The 15,892-nt window shown below is 44.8% G+C and overlaps 1 protein-coding gene across 1 annotated transcript in view; it reads right to left on the bottom strand.

Moving 5' to 3' along the window:
* The window catches only part of LOC142302424 (cadherin-related family member 3-like), a 338,150-nt gene that overhangs the window by 226,968 nt on the left and 95,290 nt on the right, over positions 1 to 15,892 (bottom strand). Inside the window, 2 exon segments of the mRNA XM_075343486.1 lie at positions 11,515 to 11,694; positions 11,950 to 12,095. Coding sequence (XP_075199601.1) covers positions 11,515 to 11,694; positions 11,950 to 12,095 — 326 coding nt within the window.

A 15,892-nucleotide genomic window follows, 5' to 3' on the forward strand; every position in this document is an offset into this window, starting at 1 on the left:
GCTAAGAGGTTGACTCTATCCCTCTCTAAGCTGTTGGCTACCGAAATGCTGCCTTTCCGCCTAGTGGACACACAGGATTTTAGAGACCTTATGTATGTTGCTGTGCCCCAGTACCAGATGCCTAGTCGCCACTACTTCTCTAAGAAAGGTGTGCCCGCGCTACACCAGCATGTCGCACACAACATCACCGCTTCCTTGAGAAACTCTGTGTGTGAACGGGTGCATTTCACCACCGATACTTGGACCAGTAAGCATGGACAGGGACGTTACATGTCGCTGACTGGGCACTGGGTAACTATGGTGATAGATGGTAAAGGGTCTGCTGCACAAGTCTTGCCGTCCCCACTACTTGTGTGTCAATCCTCTGTCTGTCCAAGTTTCGCCACTGCTTCTGCATCCTCCACCTCATCTGGGTCCTCCACCTCCGCCCCAAGCCTGCCTGGTCATGCCACCAGCGTTCTCACTGCGCAGAAGGCATCAGGCGGTCTTTAGCTTGACATGTCTTGGGAATAAGAGTCACACAGCTGAGGAGTTGTGGTCAGCTCTGCGGTCCGACTTTAATAAATGGTTGTCTCCACTCAACCTGCAGCCTGGTAAGGCCGTGTGCGACAATGCTGCAAACCTGGGTGCGGCCCTTCGCCTGGGCAAGGTGACACACGTACCTTGTATGGCTCACGTGTTGAACCTTGTCGTCCAGCAATTTTTAACACACTATCCCGGCCTAGATGGCCTTCTGAACAGGGCACGAAAACTGTCTGCTCACTTCCGCCGTTCAAGCACCGCAGCTGAGCGACTTGCATCGCTCCAGAAGTCTTTTGGCCTGCCGGTTCATCGCCTGAAATGCGATGTGGCAACACGCTGGAATTCAACTCTCCACATGTTACAGCGACTGTGGCAGCACCGCCGAGCCCTGGTGCAATACGTCATGACGTATAGCCTGGGCCAACGAGATGCAGAGGTGGGGCAGATCACCCTGATGGAGTGGTCTCAGATCAAGGACCTATGCACCCTTCTGCACAGTTTCGACATGGCGACGAATATGTTTAGCGCTGACAATGCCATTATCAGCATGACGAGTCCAGTCATTTACATGCTGGAGCACACGCTAAACACTATTCGGAGTCAGGGGGTGGGACAACAGGAAGGGGATGAACTACAGGAGGATTCATATGCGCAAGACACAACAACATCACCAAGGTCCAGACGTTCATCATCACCAAGGCGCCAGGCATGGGACCATGGGGGACAGGGATCAACAAGGGCGCATGATAGCAGGTGAGATGTTGAGGAAGGTGCAGGAGAACATGAAGAAATGGAGGACGAACTGTCCATGGACATGGAAGACTCAGCAGATGAGGGAGACCTTGGTCAAATTTCAGTTGAAAGAGGTTGGGGGGAGATGTCAGAGGAAGAAAGAACGGTTAGCACCTCTATGCCACAAACACAGCGTGGACTTGGTCCGCATGGCTGCGCAAGACACATGAGTGCCTTCTTGTTGCACTACCTCCAACATGACCCTCGTATTGTCAAAATTAGAAGTGATGATGACTACTGGCTTGCCACACTATTAGATCCCCGGTACAAGTCCAAATTTTGTGACATAATTCCAGCCATAGAAAGGGACGCACGTATGCAGGAGTATCAGCAGAAGCTGTTACTCGATCTTAGATCGACTTTTCCACCAAACAACCGTGCAGGTGCAGGGAGTGAATCTCCCAGTTGTAACTTGACAAACATGGGACGGTCTAGTCATCTTCAACAGTCTACCCGTACCAGTAGGACCGTATCTGGTGCTGGTAACAGCAATTTTATGGAATCTTTTCATAATTTTTTTAGACCCTCCTTTGCAAGGCCACCAGAGACAACAAGTCTGACACATAGTCAACGGCTGGAGAGGATGATACAGGAGTATCTACAAATGAACATCGATGCCATGACTTTGCAAATGGAGCCTTGCTCATTTTGGGCTTCAAATCTAGAAAAATGGCCAGAGCTATCCAGTTACGCCTTGGAGATTTTGTCGTGTCCAGCTGCCAGCGTTGTCTCTGAACGTGTCTTAAGTGCTGCTGGGTGTGTGCTGACAGATAAGCGCACGCGTCTGTCCAGTGACAATGTGGACAGACTGACGTTCATCAAAATGAACAAGTCATGGATCCAGAAGGAATTTACTACCCCTGTGTCATCCTGGGGAGAGTAAATGCTTGTGGATTTGGAATGTGCTTGATGCAAATCTAGCTGTGAAGTGTACAACTGGGGCACAACTGCTGCCACTGAAGGGGTGGGTGTGTGTGGGGCCCAATTTTTGGAAAAAAGGGAGACTCCGCTTGGAGTAACCCTTGCTTACATTGTTTTTAAAAGGAGCGAAGATGAACAAGTCATGGTTCAGCAAAGACTTTGCTACCGACCCCGTTGTCATCCTGGGGACGGTTAAGAATGGCGTATTTTTGAATGTGCTTGATGCAAATCTAGCTGTGAAGTGTACAACTGGGGCACAACTGCTGCCACTGAAGGGGTGGGTGTGTGTGGGGCCCAATTTTTGGAAAAAAGGGAGACTCCGCTTGGAGTAACCCTTGCTTACATTGTTTTTAAAAGGAGCGAAGATGAACAAGTCATGGTTCAGCAAAGACTTTGCTACCTACCCCGGTGTCATCCTGGGGACGGATAAGAATGGCGTATTTTTGAATGTGCTTGATGCAAATCTAGCTGTGAAGTGTACAACTAGGGCACAACTGCTGCCACTGAATGGGTGGGTGTGTGTGGGGCCCAATTTTTGGAAAAAAGGGAGACTCCGCTTGGAGTAACCCTTGCTTACATTTTTTTTAAAAGGAGCGAAGATGAACAAGTCATGGTTCAGCAAAGACTTTGCTACCTACCCCGGTGTCATCCTGGGGACGGTTAAGAATGGCGTATTTTTGAATGTGCTTGATGCAAATCTAGCTGTGAAGTGTACAACTGGGGCACAACTGCTGCCACTGAAGGGGTGGGTGTGTGTGGGGCCCAATTTTTGGAAAAAAGGGAGACTCCGCTTGGAGTAACCCTTGCTTACATTGTTTTTAAACGAAGCCAAGATGAACAGAGCTGGGATCAGGAAAGACTTTGCTACCTACCCTGGTGTCATCCTGGGGACGGTTAATTATGGCGTATTTTTGAATGTGCTTGATGCAAATCTAGCTGTGAAGTGTACAACTGGGGCACAACTGCTGCCACTGAAGGGGTGGGTGTGTGTGGGGCCCAATTTTTGGAAAAAAGGGTGACTCCGCTTGGAGTAACCCTTGCTTACATTGTTTTTAAAAGGAGCGAAGATGAACAAGTCATGGTTCAGCAAAGACTTTGCTACCTACCCCGGTGTCATCCTGGGGACGGATAAGAATGGCGTATTTTTGAATGTGCTTGATGCAAATCTAACTGTGAAGTGTACAACTAGGGCACAAGTGCTGCCACTGAATGGGTGGGTGTGTGTGGGGCACAATTTTTGGAAAAAAGGGAGACTCCGCTTGGAGTAACCCTTGCTTGCTGTGTTTTTTAAAAATGATCCAAGATGAACAGAGCTGGGGTCAGGAAAGACTTTGCTACCTACCCCGGTGTCATCCTGGGGACGGATAAGAATGGCGTATTTTTGAATGTGCTTGATGCAAATCTAGCTGTGAAGTGTACAACTAGGGCACAAGTGCTGCCACTGAATGGGTGGGTGTGTGTGGGGCACAATTTTTGGAAAAAAAGGGAGACTTTGCTTGGAGTAACCCTTGCTTGCTGTGTTTTTTAAAAATGATCCAAGATGAACAGAGCTGGGGTCAGGAAAGACTTTGCTACCTACCCCGGTGTCATCCTGGGGACGGATAAGAATGGCGTATTTTTGAATGTGCTTGATGCAAATCTAGCTGTGAAGTGTACAACTAGGACACAAGTGCTGCCACTGAATGGGTGGGTGTGTGTGGGGCACAATTTTTGGAAAAAAAGGGAGACTCCGCTTGGAGTAACCCTTGCTTGCTGTGGTTTTTTAAAAATGATCCAAGATGAACAGAGCTGGGGTCAGGAAAGACTTTGCTACCTACCCCGGTGTCATCCTGGGGACGGATAAGAATGGCGTATTTTTGAATGTGCTTGATGCAAATCTAGCTGTGAAGTGTACAACTGGGGCACAACTGCTGCCACTGAATGGGTGGGTGTGTGTGGGGCCCAATTTTTGGAAAAAAAGGGAGACTCCGCTTGGAGTCACCTTGCGGTGTTTTACATGATTTTAGAAGGGCGTGCCATGCCTATATCTGTGTGTCCTCCTCTTTTTCCTTGTCCAGCTGTTTTGTTTTCGCATGAGTATATGTCCTTGTCACTTTCCCATGTGTTTGTGTTGTGTTGTGAGTTGTTTGTCACCTTTTGGACACCTTTGAGGGTGTTTTCTAGGTGTTTTTATGTGTTTGTGATTGCCTGCCATTGTTTCCTATGCAGTTCGAGTTCGGTTCGTCGAACGTTCGACGAGCCGAACTCGAACGGGACCTCCGTTCGGCGAACCGACCTCGAGCCGAACCGGGACTGGTTCGCTCATCTCTAGTCACATGTAGCGACGCAGCAGCGATCACGACGACGACCTGACTTTATCAAGATCTCTGCTGCTTCGTTACATGGTTGCTGGTGAGCTGTCAGACAGACAGATCTCACCAGCGACCAGTGACCAGCCCCCAGACATCAGCGACGCGTGGAAGTGATGCTGCGCTTGGTAACTAAGGGTAATATTGGGTAACCAAGGAAAGCCCTTCTCTGGTTACCCGATATTTACCTTGGTTACCAGCGCACACCGCTTAGAGCTGGCCCCCTGCACTCCTAGCCAGATTACACATCGGGTTAATAAGCAAACTGCTTCGCTTATATACCCGATGTGTGCTCCGGCTACACATGCAGGGAGCAGGGAGCCGGCACTTGCAGCGTGAGAGCGGCGGTCGCTAGTAACTAAGGTAAATATCGGGTAACCAGCAAAGCACTTTGCTTGGTTACCCGATGTTTACCTTGGTTACAGCTTACCGCAGGCTGGCAGAAGCCGGCTCCCTGCTCGCTTCAGTTCGTCGCTCTCTCGCTGTCACACACAGTGATGTGTGCTTCACAGCGGGAGAGCAACATCCAAATAATGAAGCAGGACATTCAGCAATGATTGGCGACCTCACAGCAGGGGCCAGGTCGTTGCTGGATGTCACACACAGTGATGGTCGCTGCTACGTCACAGAAAACGGTGACTTAGCAGCGACGTCGTTGTCGCCGTCGCTGTGTGTGACACCACCTATAAGTGGAATTTGCAACAGCATGTCTGTCTCTGCCTCTTTCTCTCTCTAGTTCCTCCCTTATATCTCCATAGTCTTTTTATAAGAAGCATCTCATCCCACTGTGACATGAAAATCTTTCCTATATTATGCACTTTCTGTCAACATTATGTAGTTTTTGCTGTCTGTTCGTCTTGTCTACATCAGATGTTTTCACTTGGACATTGATTCACTGAGCCATGTTCATGTCTCCTCTTATAAAATCAGCATTCACTCTTGTCCATGTTACGTATGAATAAGGATCATGTTCTAGGGTCCGATACATGTCAGGTATGGTCACGTTTTTTTCATTTTGTATGTAATTTTAACATTATGATCTGAATAAACGAAATAACTTTTTTATTCATCTTCCTGCTTGGATTCCTATTATGGTGCTGGATGCTTTGCTACATACTTGGAAGTCTGTTCCCCTGGGCCTCCAACCTGGTAATCTTCCGTGCATCAGAGATTTTTTGATATTCAAAGCCTACAACGGTAGGCTGAATACTTTTTTTGTTCTTTTACACCTTGCCACAGCTCAGCTGCAGTGTGTGGTTTGTGACCTGAACAGATCAGCTTCCGCAGAGCGTGTTGCCGCTTTACCGAAGCGCTTCTGCAAAGCCCTCAGCTTGGCAGTGATGATAAGGGTAATTCAGCAGAGGATGAGGATCAGGAGGAGGAGGAGTAGGGAGACAGGAAGTGGCATATATGAAGCGAAACGCTGATAGAAGTTGGGCCCGCTATACTTGACGTGGGTAGGATGTGTGATGTTACAGTTTGCGAGTTTGTCCCAGCCTCCACCAGGATCGCCCAGTGTGCTGTGACAGATATGTATCATCCCTGTCCAAAACAACTTGTCCATGTGTCTGTTTTTAGGTGGACCTTCCCGGTTACGGTGTTGGTCAGAGCACAGTTGAGATTGTTTAACACATGCTTGTTTAATGCAGGGACGGCACAACGGGCAAAATAGTTGTGGCTGGGAACACTGTATCGTGGGGCAGCCTGTTGTTAATGTCATCCGAGGAAGTGATGGTTTGGAGCTCCCTCTGGTGGTCAGGACTGGGGGTGAAGCTGACTGTGCCTCAACAGGTGTGGGAGTTAATTGGGAGTTTGGGAGGCCCAATTGCAGATCAGCTTGGGTTATATAGAAGACCAGTGTCTGCTGGCGGGGGCCGGTTATTGATGTTGTTCCTCTGTCTCTGAATTGGCTTGGAGTTGCCTTCCATTTATCCTGTGCCTGTCCCATTCCAGATAAGTTGCAAGTTATTTGCTTTATTGCCTGATCCACACCTAAGGGTGTTTGTTTTTCTTTTTGTTTTGCTTAAAGTCTACATTCTTGCAGTAGAGTAATTGTCTTTCTGTTTTGATGAGCATGGGGGTTCCCCCTGTGCAGGTCCCACTGCAAGAAAAGGGAGATTCTCCCTGTTCTATTTGATTATTTGCACTTTTGCATTTCTTGTGTTATTTTTGGTATTTTGTTTCTCCCATTATTTACAACAGTACCTAATATAGTGGAGAAGAGGCCGTGTGGTCTCAGTATTTTTCTTATCAGGAGATTGGTATTTTTCCGCAGGGTTTTTGCACTGACCGCAATCAGTTATCTGTCTTGTCCTGTTCTATCTAGGAAGTCGGACCTTGCCTTTGCTAATCTATATTTCCTATCTGTGTATTGTGTTTTCTTACATCACCATTGCCTTTATATGTTGAGGACTTTATTCCTTTGGGGACTACTCTGAAGCAAGATTGGTTTCCTCATTTCTATTTGCGAGGTCTAGTAAGTTTCTACGGCTGTGATGTGGCATCTAGGTGTGTTTAGGAACGCTCCACGGCTACGTCTAGTGTGGTATGACAGATAGGGGATTGCGGTCAGCTCAGGTTCCAACTACTCTTGTGATTTTTGTGCTTATAGGATTTTTGTGATCATCCATGGTGACATGATCATAACAGCAGCCACAGCCAGGGAGTCATTGAAACACTGTATTTCCACAAGCCTAAATGGCAACATCTCCATGGCTAGCAATTTGGCAATGTGCAAGTTTAGGTGTTGTGCCTGTGGGTGCATGGCTGGGTATTTATGCTTCCTTTGTAAGATCTCAGACAGGGACAACTGGACGCTTCCCTGGGACAAGGAAGTGGATGTGGTTGATGTTTGCTGTGTCTGTGTAATTGCACCTTGTGGGCACGATGTATGAACACCTGCTTCCTGGACAGCAAATTGTGAAGGACATAGCACAAGCAACATGGCAGAGGTTTGACCCACAGACACTAATTTGGTACCCTGGTGTTCTGCCTACCTGCTGGGGTGCTTGGCTGCCATGTGGTTCTGCATACTGGAGGTGCTCAGGTTGCCTTTGCCTTGGCCTCTGCTCAACTTGGTATGGCAGATGCTACAGATTACAATGTTTTTCTCTGAAGGACTTTCCGAAAAAAATTCCAGACTGAATGCCCCCTTGCCCTGACTTGGGCCAGAGTGGGGGTGCTCTTGGGAACAGTTGACCCAGTTCTCACTCTGAGCAAATCACTACCCCTTAGTGCCTGTGTTGGTGCTACATATGCATCTTCCGCTGTCTCGCTGTGCTGGATATGCATGCCACCGGTTCAGGTCAGATCAGTGGACTCATCATCACCTCGTCTTCCATCTCATCCTCTTCCCCAGTTGAGATTGTAGGCTAACCTGATGGCAACTGTGTCTCATCATCATCAGCCTCCTCCTCAGGAGTTAGTCAGGTTCCTCAAAATGGCTTTCTTCTGGCCATAGGTCCTCAAATACCTGCACATCAACGCATGCCCCCTCCTCACGTCCTTCTTCCATGCTGCACGGCGAGATGCCAGAGCCAACCAATGGGTACATACAAAACAGATCCTCAGAGTGGCCAAGATTGGGGTCATATGTCTCCTGTGACTGATGATGGGGGGAGGAAGAAGGACCAGGTTTAGGATTGGGTAGGCCAGCCTTCTTGTGTATCCACAGTAGACTGTGTGTTCGTAGAAGATTGGTTGCTGCTTGGCAAATGTTAAGAGGCCTTGTCTGCCATCCAAGACAGAATCTGCTCTCGCTCTTCTGGCTTCCACATACGTTTACGTTCCAGACCAGGAAATTTAGCAAGGAACATAGTGGGTTCATCAAGCTTTTTCTGACCTGACACAGATTCAGTGCCTTGTCACGTACCACTGACAACACCATGCCCATTTCTACTTCCCTAACTAACTGCCTTTTTGTCATTTTGGGTTTTTCTGACATATTTGCAGATGTTGATAGCCCAAGCCAAGAATAATTTAAGCCCAAAAATATTGTGGAGAAAGTACAAGTGAGCCCTTTGTACTAGATAGCACAAAATGGTTGAGTTCTGCTTTGTATTAGGAACGTATGACTGTGTCTAGCTGTGGACAGACGGCACAAGTCAGGCTATGTAACCCCAACTATTGTGGAAACAGGAACGATGTATTTAGTGTATCAAGCAGCTGTAAATGCTAGAGTCCTGCTTTGTAATTATTTGCAAAACCCACTAACAACATATGAATGTGGCTTGCTGTGGACAGACGGCACAAGTCAGGCTGTGAAACCCTAACTATTATGGAAACAGGAATGGTCCATTTAGTGTATCAGGCAGGACTGACTGCTAGAGTCCTGCTTTGTATTTGCAAAAGCCACTAGCAACGTATAAATGTGGCTGATGTGGACCGATGGCACAAGTCAGGCTGTGAACCCTAACTATTGTGGAAACAGGAATGGTGGTGTTTTTTTACTGTATCAGGCAGCACTGATTGGTAGAGTCCTGCTTTGTAATTATTTGCAAAACTCACTAGCAACGTATGAATGTGGGTGATCTGGATGCCACAAGGCAGGCTGTGAACCCCTAAATATTGTGAAAACCGTTCCCGATTCCCTCTTAGTCCACAATCTATTCTCTCCCTGCTGTGACTTTGTTCAGTGCTATCAGCACTGGTTTCTGCACGGTACTATTGAAGTAGTGACACACACTGCTTTAAAACACTTTCCCTGCTTGTAAATCTTTCCCTCTGAAACCTACACTGACCTACGCTGCAGGCAACCCTGAAAAGGGCTTTTGTGTTATTAAGAGGCCAACACTCTCCCTAGCAGCTGAACGCTGTATCCCGACACTAATACAAAGCATGCTTCGAATGCAGTGTGCGCAAAATGGCGGTGGCAGGTCTTTTATAGACCCTATGATGTTGAGCAGCCAGCCAATCACAGTAACGCCACAACCAAGATGGCTACAGCATTACTGTGATTGGTTAAGAAGCCCAGCCTGTTTATTGGCTGCAAATCAGATGCCAAAATGGCTGGGCGGGACATCCAAATATAGCAAGATAAATACATCATTACTCGCTATATAACGAATAGCCCAAGTACTGTACTATTCTGCGAATAGGGAATAGTAATGAATACACTCGCTTATTATTATTAACTGTCCCTAAGATTGAAGAAAATGTATTACAGATGGGCTGGGTGGCTGTTTGCAATTTTTCTTCTATTTTCTGTCTTTTTGAGTGGTGGTCATGGAGCAGTGGTCACCTCTATTACATTTACATGGTGGCAGTTTGGATAGTTGGACACACACATTTTATTAACTTTCCTGTTGCCTGGTAATAAGTTTTGTTGATGGGGTCCAAGCCTTTATTATAGTTGCTGCAAAAGATAAAATAAAGATGCACAGCAAATTGTAGTATCATAAGCCCAATACACAAGGGAACAAGGGAGATATAGGTAGATTAATGTTGAAGGTGCTCACTTTCTGGTGATGTAGCGGGCACTACCCTGTTTAAGGCCTGAAGAATTATGATTTGTTAGCTGCTGCTCTTTTCCTCACCGATGGTGGACAAACCTCACAGGATACATAAAAATATAGAAAAAAATGGAGGGCATGGGTTCTGCCGATAGTGACCGTTCAAAGAATAGAAGACATAGTCAATAAAAATATCCTTAATGTAAGAATTAATAGCTGGGCACAATTCCACGCTATATTTGAGAGGCTATCAGCAGCTCTACTGCTATAATGGAGACTGGCTCTTGTTTAACACCTGTCCCGGTGATCACAATTAATTTAGTATGGATCCACAACTGGTGCTCTGCAAAGTTCCAGGGAATAACTTCAAACAGGCGAGTAAAGGAGGCACTCACCGATCAGTGGAATATTTTTCTATCCCATCCATGTCCCTCCCCCACATGCCTGAAGACTAAAGAAGTTGAAAATATTCCACTGATCTGTGAGTGCCTCTTTTTCTCGCATGTTGAAGAAGACATAATCAAGGTTCCATTATTGGTCTAATATTTATGCAACACTTTTTGATAGCAAATTGGTATCTTTTTCAGGCAAAATACAGTATTCATGTGATATACATAGTCAAATACTGTAGGTTCTAAAAGTGGTCTCCTTTGACTTAAGGGTACTTTACATGCTACGATCTCACTAGCAAGATTGCCAGCGAGCGGACCCGCCCCCGACGGTTGTGCGTCACGGGCACATCGCTGACCGTGGCGCACAACATCGCTAGGAACAGTCACACATACTTACATGTCTAGCGACGTTGCTGTGACCGGCGAACTGCCTCTTTTCTAAGGGGGCGGTTCATTTGGCGTCATAGCGATGTCACTAAGCGGCCGCCCAATAGAAGTGGAGGGGCAGAGATGAGAAGGATGTAACATCCCGCCCACATCCTTCCTTCCTCATTGCCGGCAGTTGTGTGCTGCCGCAGGAATGAGGAACAACATCGTTACTGCACATACAATGATATTTGGTGTTTGAACGACCTCTCCAAAACTAATGATTTTACCACTTTTGCAATCGTTGAAGGTCGCTCGTAAATGTCACATGCTGCGATGTCGCTAACGACGCTGGGTGTGCATCACAAACACCGTGACGCAGACGATAAATCGTTAGCGATGTCGTAGCATGTAAAGTACCCTTTTAGTGTAATGGAGGTTGGCAGTTACAGCAATAAACAAAAAAAAAACCCCAAAACAATAAGAAATAGCAGTCCATTTAAAGAGCAGCTTTCACTTTCAAGGACTACAAATGTGAAAGGGTGATGTACTGTATAATACAATGCTGCAGTAAATGGTTTAGGTGGTATAGGCTCCTTTTTGCAATATCTGATATTTTAAAAAAGTGTTATATAGGTAGGGTTTCCTCTTTAAATAAGATATTAATTCTTAGATTTTCTTTTAGTTTATTAATGAAACTGAAATAATAAGATTTTTTCTTACCTGTCCCAGTAGAAAAGGCAGGGTCACACTCTGGTGGTTCATCCACATTTAATATGACAATATGGAAGGCATACATTTCATTATGAACACCATCAGTAGCAATGACAACTAAGGAATATGCTGTGTGGTTGTCTGGGTGGTCGTAATCCATTGGTTGCAGCAAAGTTAATGCACCAGAAGCTGTAATAGGAATTCACATTACAATCAATTGTGTTATAAGGTAGAAGGCAAAAACAATCCAATTTGTGGTTAAAAAGTTTGTATATCAATAAGTAACTTTTAAAATATATTTGCACTTATGTTTCTACTAATAAATTTATTTTCCATAAGTGCACATATTAGATTTACCAATTTTTGTCAAAGCACAATACAATTTGAGCATTTTAAAAGTTTTTAATTTTAATTGGAGTCCATTTAGAAAAAGCATGAAAATACCTTGGTTTATTCTAAACAAGTTTGTTGGGACTGGAAAGGAATATGTGATCCTATTTCCTGCATCTCTATCAGTTGCTTCAAATACTTCTAAGATGGATCCAATGAGTGTATTTTCAGGTACATATACTGTGTCATTTTCAAATTTACTGTAGAGAAAAGGGAAAAAATCCAGCAACAGCACTGTAGATTATTGGTATTAGTGCTATCTGTTGATTAAATTAACCCCAGATTATGGTTCATTACCAAAATAGCCATTTTAAAAATAAAACAGCAATGTTTTAAATGTGAGTAATGAGTAGGAAATATCTCATATACATCAAGTCTCAAGTGTTTTTGCATGACCATAATAAGAATATCATTTTCTTATGCATAGTCATTCAAAGACTAAAGCGGGCTTTACACATAGCGACATTGCTAGTGATTTTGCTGACGATCGTACCCGCCCCCGTCGGTTGTGCTTCATGGGCAAATTGCTGCCCATAGCGCACAACATCGCTAACATCCGTTGCACGTACTTACCTGCCTAGCGACGTCGCTGTGGCCGGCGAACCCTCCTTTCTAAGGGGGCGGTTTGTGCGACGTCACAGCGGCGTCACTAAGCGGCCGCCCAATAGAAGCGGAGGGGCGGAGGTGAGCGGCTGGAACATCCCGCCCACCTCCTTCCTTCCTCATTGCCGGCAGCCGCAGGTATGATGTAATTCCTCGTTATTGCGGTGTCACACATAGCGATGTGTGCTGCTGCAGGAATGACGAACAACCTGCGTCCTGCAACAGCAACGATAAGCGGGATTAGAATGACCGGTCAACAATCAACGATTAGTTAGTAATTTTGATCGTTTAATGGTCGTTCGTGCGTTTCACACACGTCGTCGCTAACGAGGCCGGATGTGCATCACGAATTCCGTGACTCCAACGACATCTCGTTAGCGATGTCATTGCGTGTAAAGCCCGCTTAATTCATATTGACTGACCAGCTTCTTAGAGACCTCAGTCTTCCACACATATTAAATAATGTAGTAATGGACATTAATATGTTCACTAGCTCACTTAACTTGCAAAGTCCTTATATAAGCTAGACACTTACAATAAACTAGACATCGATAGTCAGTGTGGAGTCACTCTTGGGTAGAAAGAGAAATCGATAATATATGCAGTGAATATATAACGAATTCTATTCTTACTTCCCTCATTAAGTTATGGACAGTTTATTTTCTGCTTTTCCTTTTTTAGTTAAATCAAAAGATGCCCTCTATAGTTTAAACCATCAAACTGATATTAATATAAAAAAAATAATCTAAATGTTTGTGTTCACCAAATTCAATTTTGGAATATGAGGCACAGCACAACAATGCTGAATATGTGATAAAATCAATCATCTTCAGGGCTCCCACTCCACATGCAGATCTAGACTGAAGGGGGCTTTACACGCAACGATATCGCTAGCGAGTGTACCCACCCCTGTCGTTTGTGCGTCACGGGCAAATCGTTGCCCGTGGCGCACAATATCGTTGGGAGCCGTCACAGACTTACCTGCCTAGCGACGTCGCTGTGGCCAGTGAACCGACTCCTTTCTAAGGGGGAGGTTCGTGCGGCGTCACAGCGGCGTCACTAAGCAGCCGCCCAAGAGAAGAGGAGGGGCGGAGATAAGCGGCCGTAACATCTCACCCACCTCCTTCCTTCCTCATTGCCGACAGCCGCAGGTAAGCTGTAGTTCGTCATTCCTGAGGTGTCACAGATAGTGATGTGTGCTGCCTCGGGAATGATGAACAACCTGCATCCTCAACAATCAACGATTTTTTGAAAATGAACGACGTGTCAACGATGGACGATTTGGTGAGTATTTTTCATCGTTAACGGACGCTCGTTGGCGTCACACGTCACTGCATGTAACCGGGCCTTGAATCTGACTCACATCAACTTGAAAACAAATTGAAACTCAAAAAGTAGCATTGTGTATGGGCACCGTAAATATAGAGGATGCTACTGCCTTCTCAATAATAAACCAAAAGTGAAAAAAATATAAGATTTATATATCTAAAACAATAGTAACAAGCGCTAGAGTCCCTATATAACACTAATTTGCAGCAAGAGTATGGCAAGACCCCTTAATTTGCTAAGGGGTACTTAGTTAACACTATTTTTGATCAAAAAAGTGTAAAGCCATCTGTCCCTATTGGGTACACCTTATTGTAGTGGGATGGCTTTACGCATTTGATAAAAAAAAGTGTTTACTAAGTATCCTACGTATTTATATGCATTATGGTTTTAATTAGTTACAGCAGGGTATATGTTTGTATTATTTTCAGTTTTGTTTTTTTATGTCTTATGGCCAGTGTGAACATGAGCTTACAAGCTGCGTGCACGCCAACTCATACTTCGGCTCACTTTTTTGTTTTCTTTTGTAGTCTCTTGTACTCAGTACAAATATGGTGCGGCCCCCTTCTCAGTGAGCTGGGTGATTAAAGAACATTTTGATTTTTTTAAAACAAATTTTCTGTGGAAAGGGGTTTTCTGAGAGAGAAAAACCTCTTTACTATGCATACAAGTGACAATCCAAAATTCAAAAAATCAGGTAATAATATTTGAGCCAACACATTCACTATGTCAAGAAAACAACATACAAATTATGGAAGCTTAAATGAGGTAATCCTATTTGCAGCAAAAGAAACCAAAAAAACGCATGCATTCAGTCTAATCAACTGATATTAGCAATAGTCTGACAAATTAAGTAAATAAAGTAATAATAAATAAAATAAAACAATTAAACAGCAATAAAAAGGATCTTTCAGACCAAATTTGCGTATTTTTAACACATTTAGTTAAAAGTTCAAAAGTTAACGTACAAATTTTGAATATCCAGAAACATTTTGGCCAAGGGCACCTACAATATCGATTAGGGACATCTTGCAAGATGTTTCAAAATAGTCTCAAACTATTGTCTTTCATTAAAAAATGTTTTAAAACTCTATAATTCAGAATGCTATTTTAATATTTACAGTTGAAACCAGAAATTTGCATACACTGTCTAAGAAGACACATATGCATGTTTTTCTCACTATCTGATTTAAAATTAGAATAAACCTTTCACGGTTTAGGTCATTTAGGATTACCAAAATTATTTATATTTGGCAAATGCCAGAATAATGAGAGAGAGAATGTTTTAAAGCATTTTAATTACTTTCTGCAAAGTCAGAAGTTTACAGACACTAAAGGGGGTTTTACACGCTATGATATCGTTAATGAATTATCGTCGGGGTCACGTTGTTAGTGACGCACATCCGGCGTGATTAATAATATGGCAGAGTGTGACACTTACCAGCGACCTTAAGCAACCTCAAAAGTGGTGAAAATCGTTCACCATGGAGAGGTCGTCCTAAAACCAAAAATCGGTAATGGTTCATTATCGATGTTGTTCGTCGCTGCTGCGGCAGCTCACATCGCTGTGTGTGGCATCGCAGGAGCGACGAACGTCGCCTTACCTGCCTCCACCGGCAATGCAGAAGGAAGGAGGTGGGCGGGATGTTATGTCCCGCTCATCTCCGCCCCTCCGCTTTGATTGGCCAGCCGATTAGTGACGTCACGGTGACGTCGCTGTGATGCCGAACGCACCTCCCCCTTGAGAAAGGGATTTTTTGGCACACATATCGATGCCGCCGACCAGGTAAGTGCTTGTGATGCTTCCGTAGCGATAATGTTTGCTACGGCAGCGATCACACGATATCGCATGTGCAATGGGGGCGGGTGCTTTCATGCTCTATATCGCTAGCAATTGCTAGCGATATCATAGCGTGTAAAGCCCCCTTAAGAGTACTATGCCTTTAAACAATATGGGACAGCCCATTTGATGATGTCATGTCTTTTGATAGGTTTATTGGCAACAACTGAGTTAATTAGAGACACACCTATGGATGTATTTTAATACACACCTGAAATACACTGCTTC

This window comes from Anomaloglossus baeobatrachus, chromosome 4 (genome assembly GCF_048569485.1).
Source record: "Anomaloglossus baeobatrachus isolate aAnoBae1 chromosome 4, aAnoBae1.hap1, whole genome shotgun sequence".
NCBI classification, from domain to species: Eukaryota; Metazoa; Chordata; class Amphibia; order Anura; family Aromobatidae; genus Anomaloglossus; species Anomaloglossus baeobatrachus.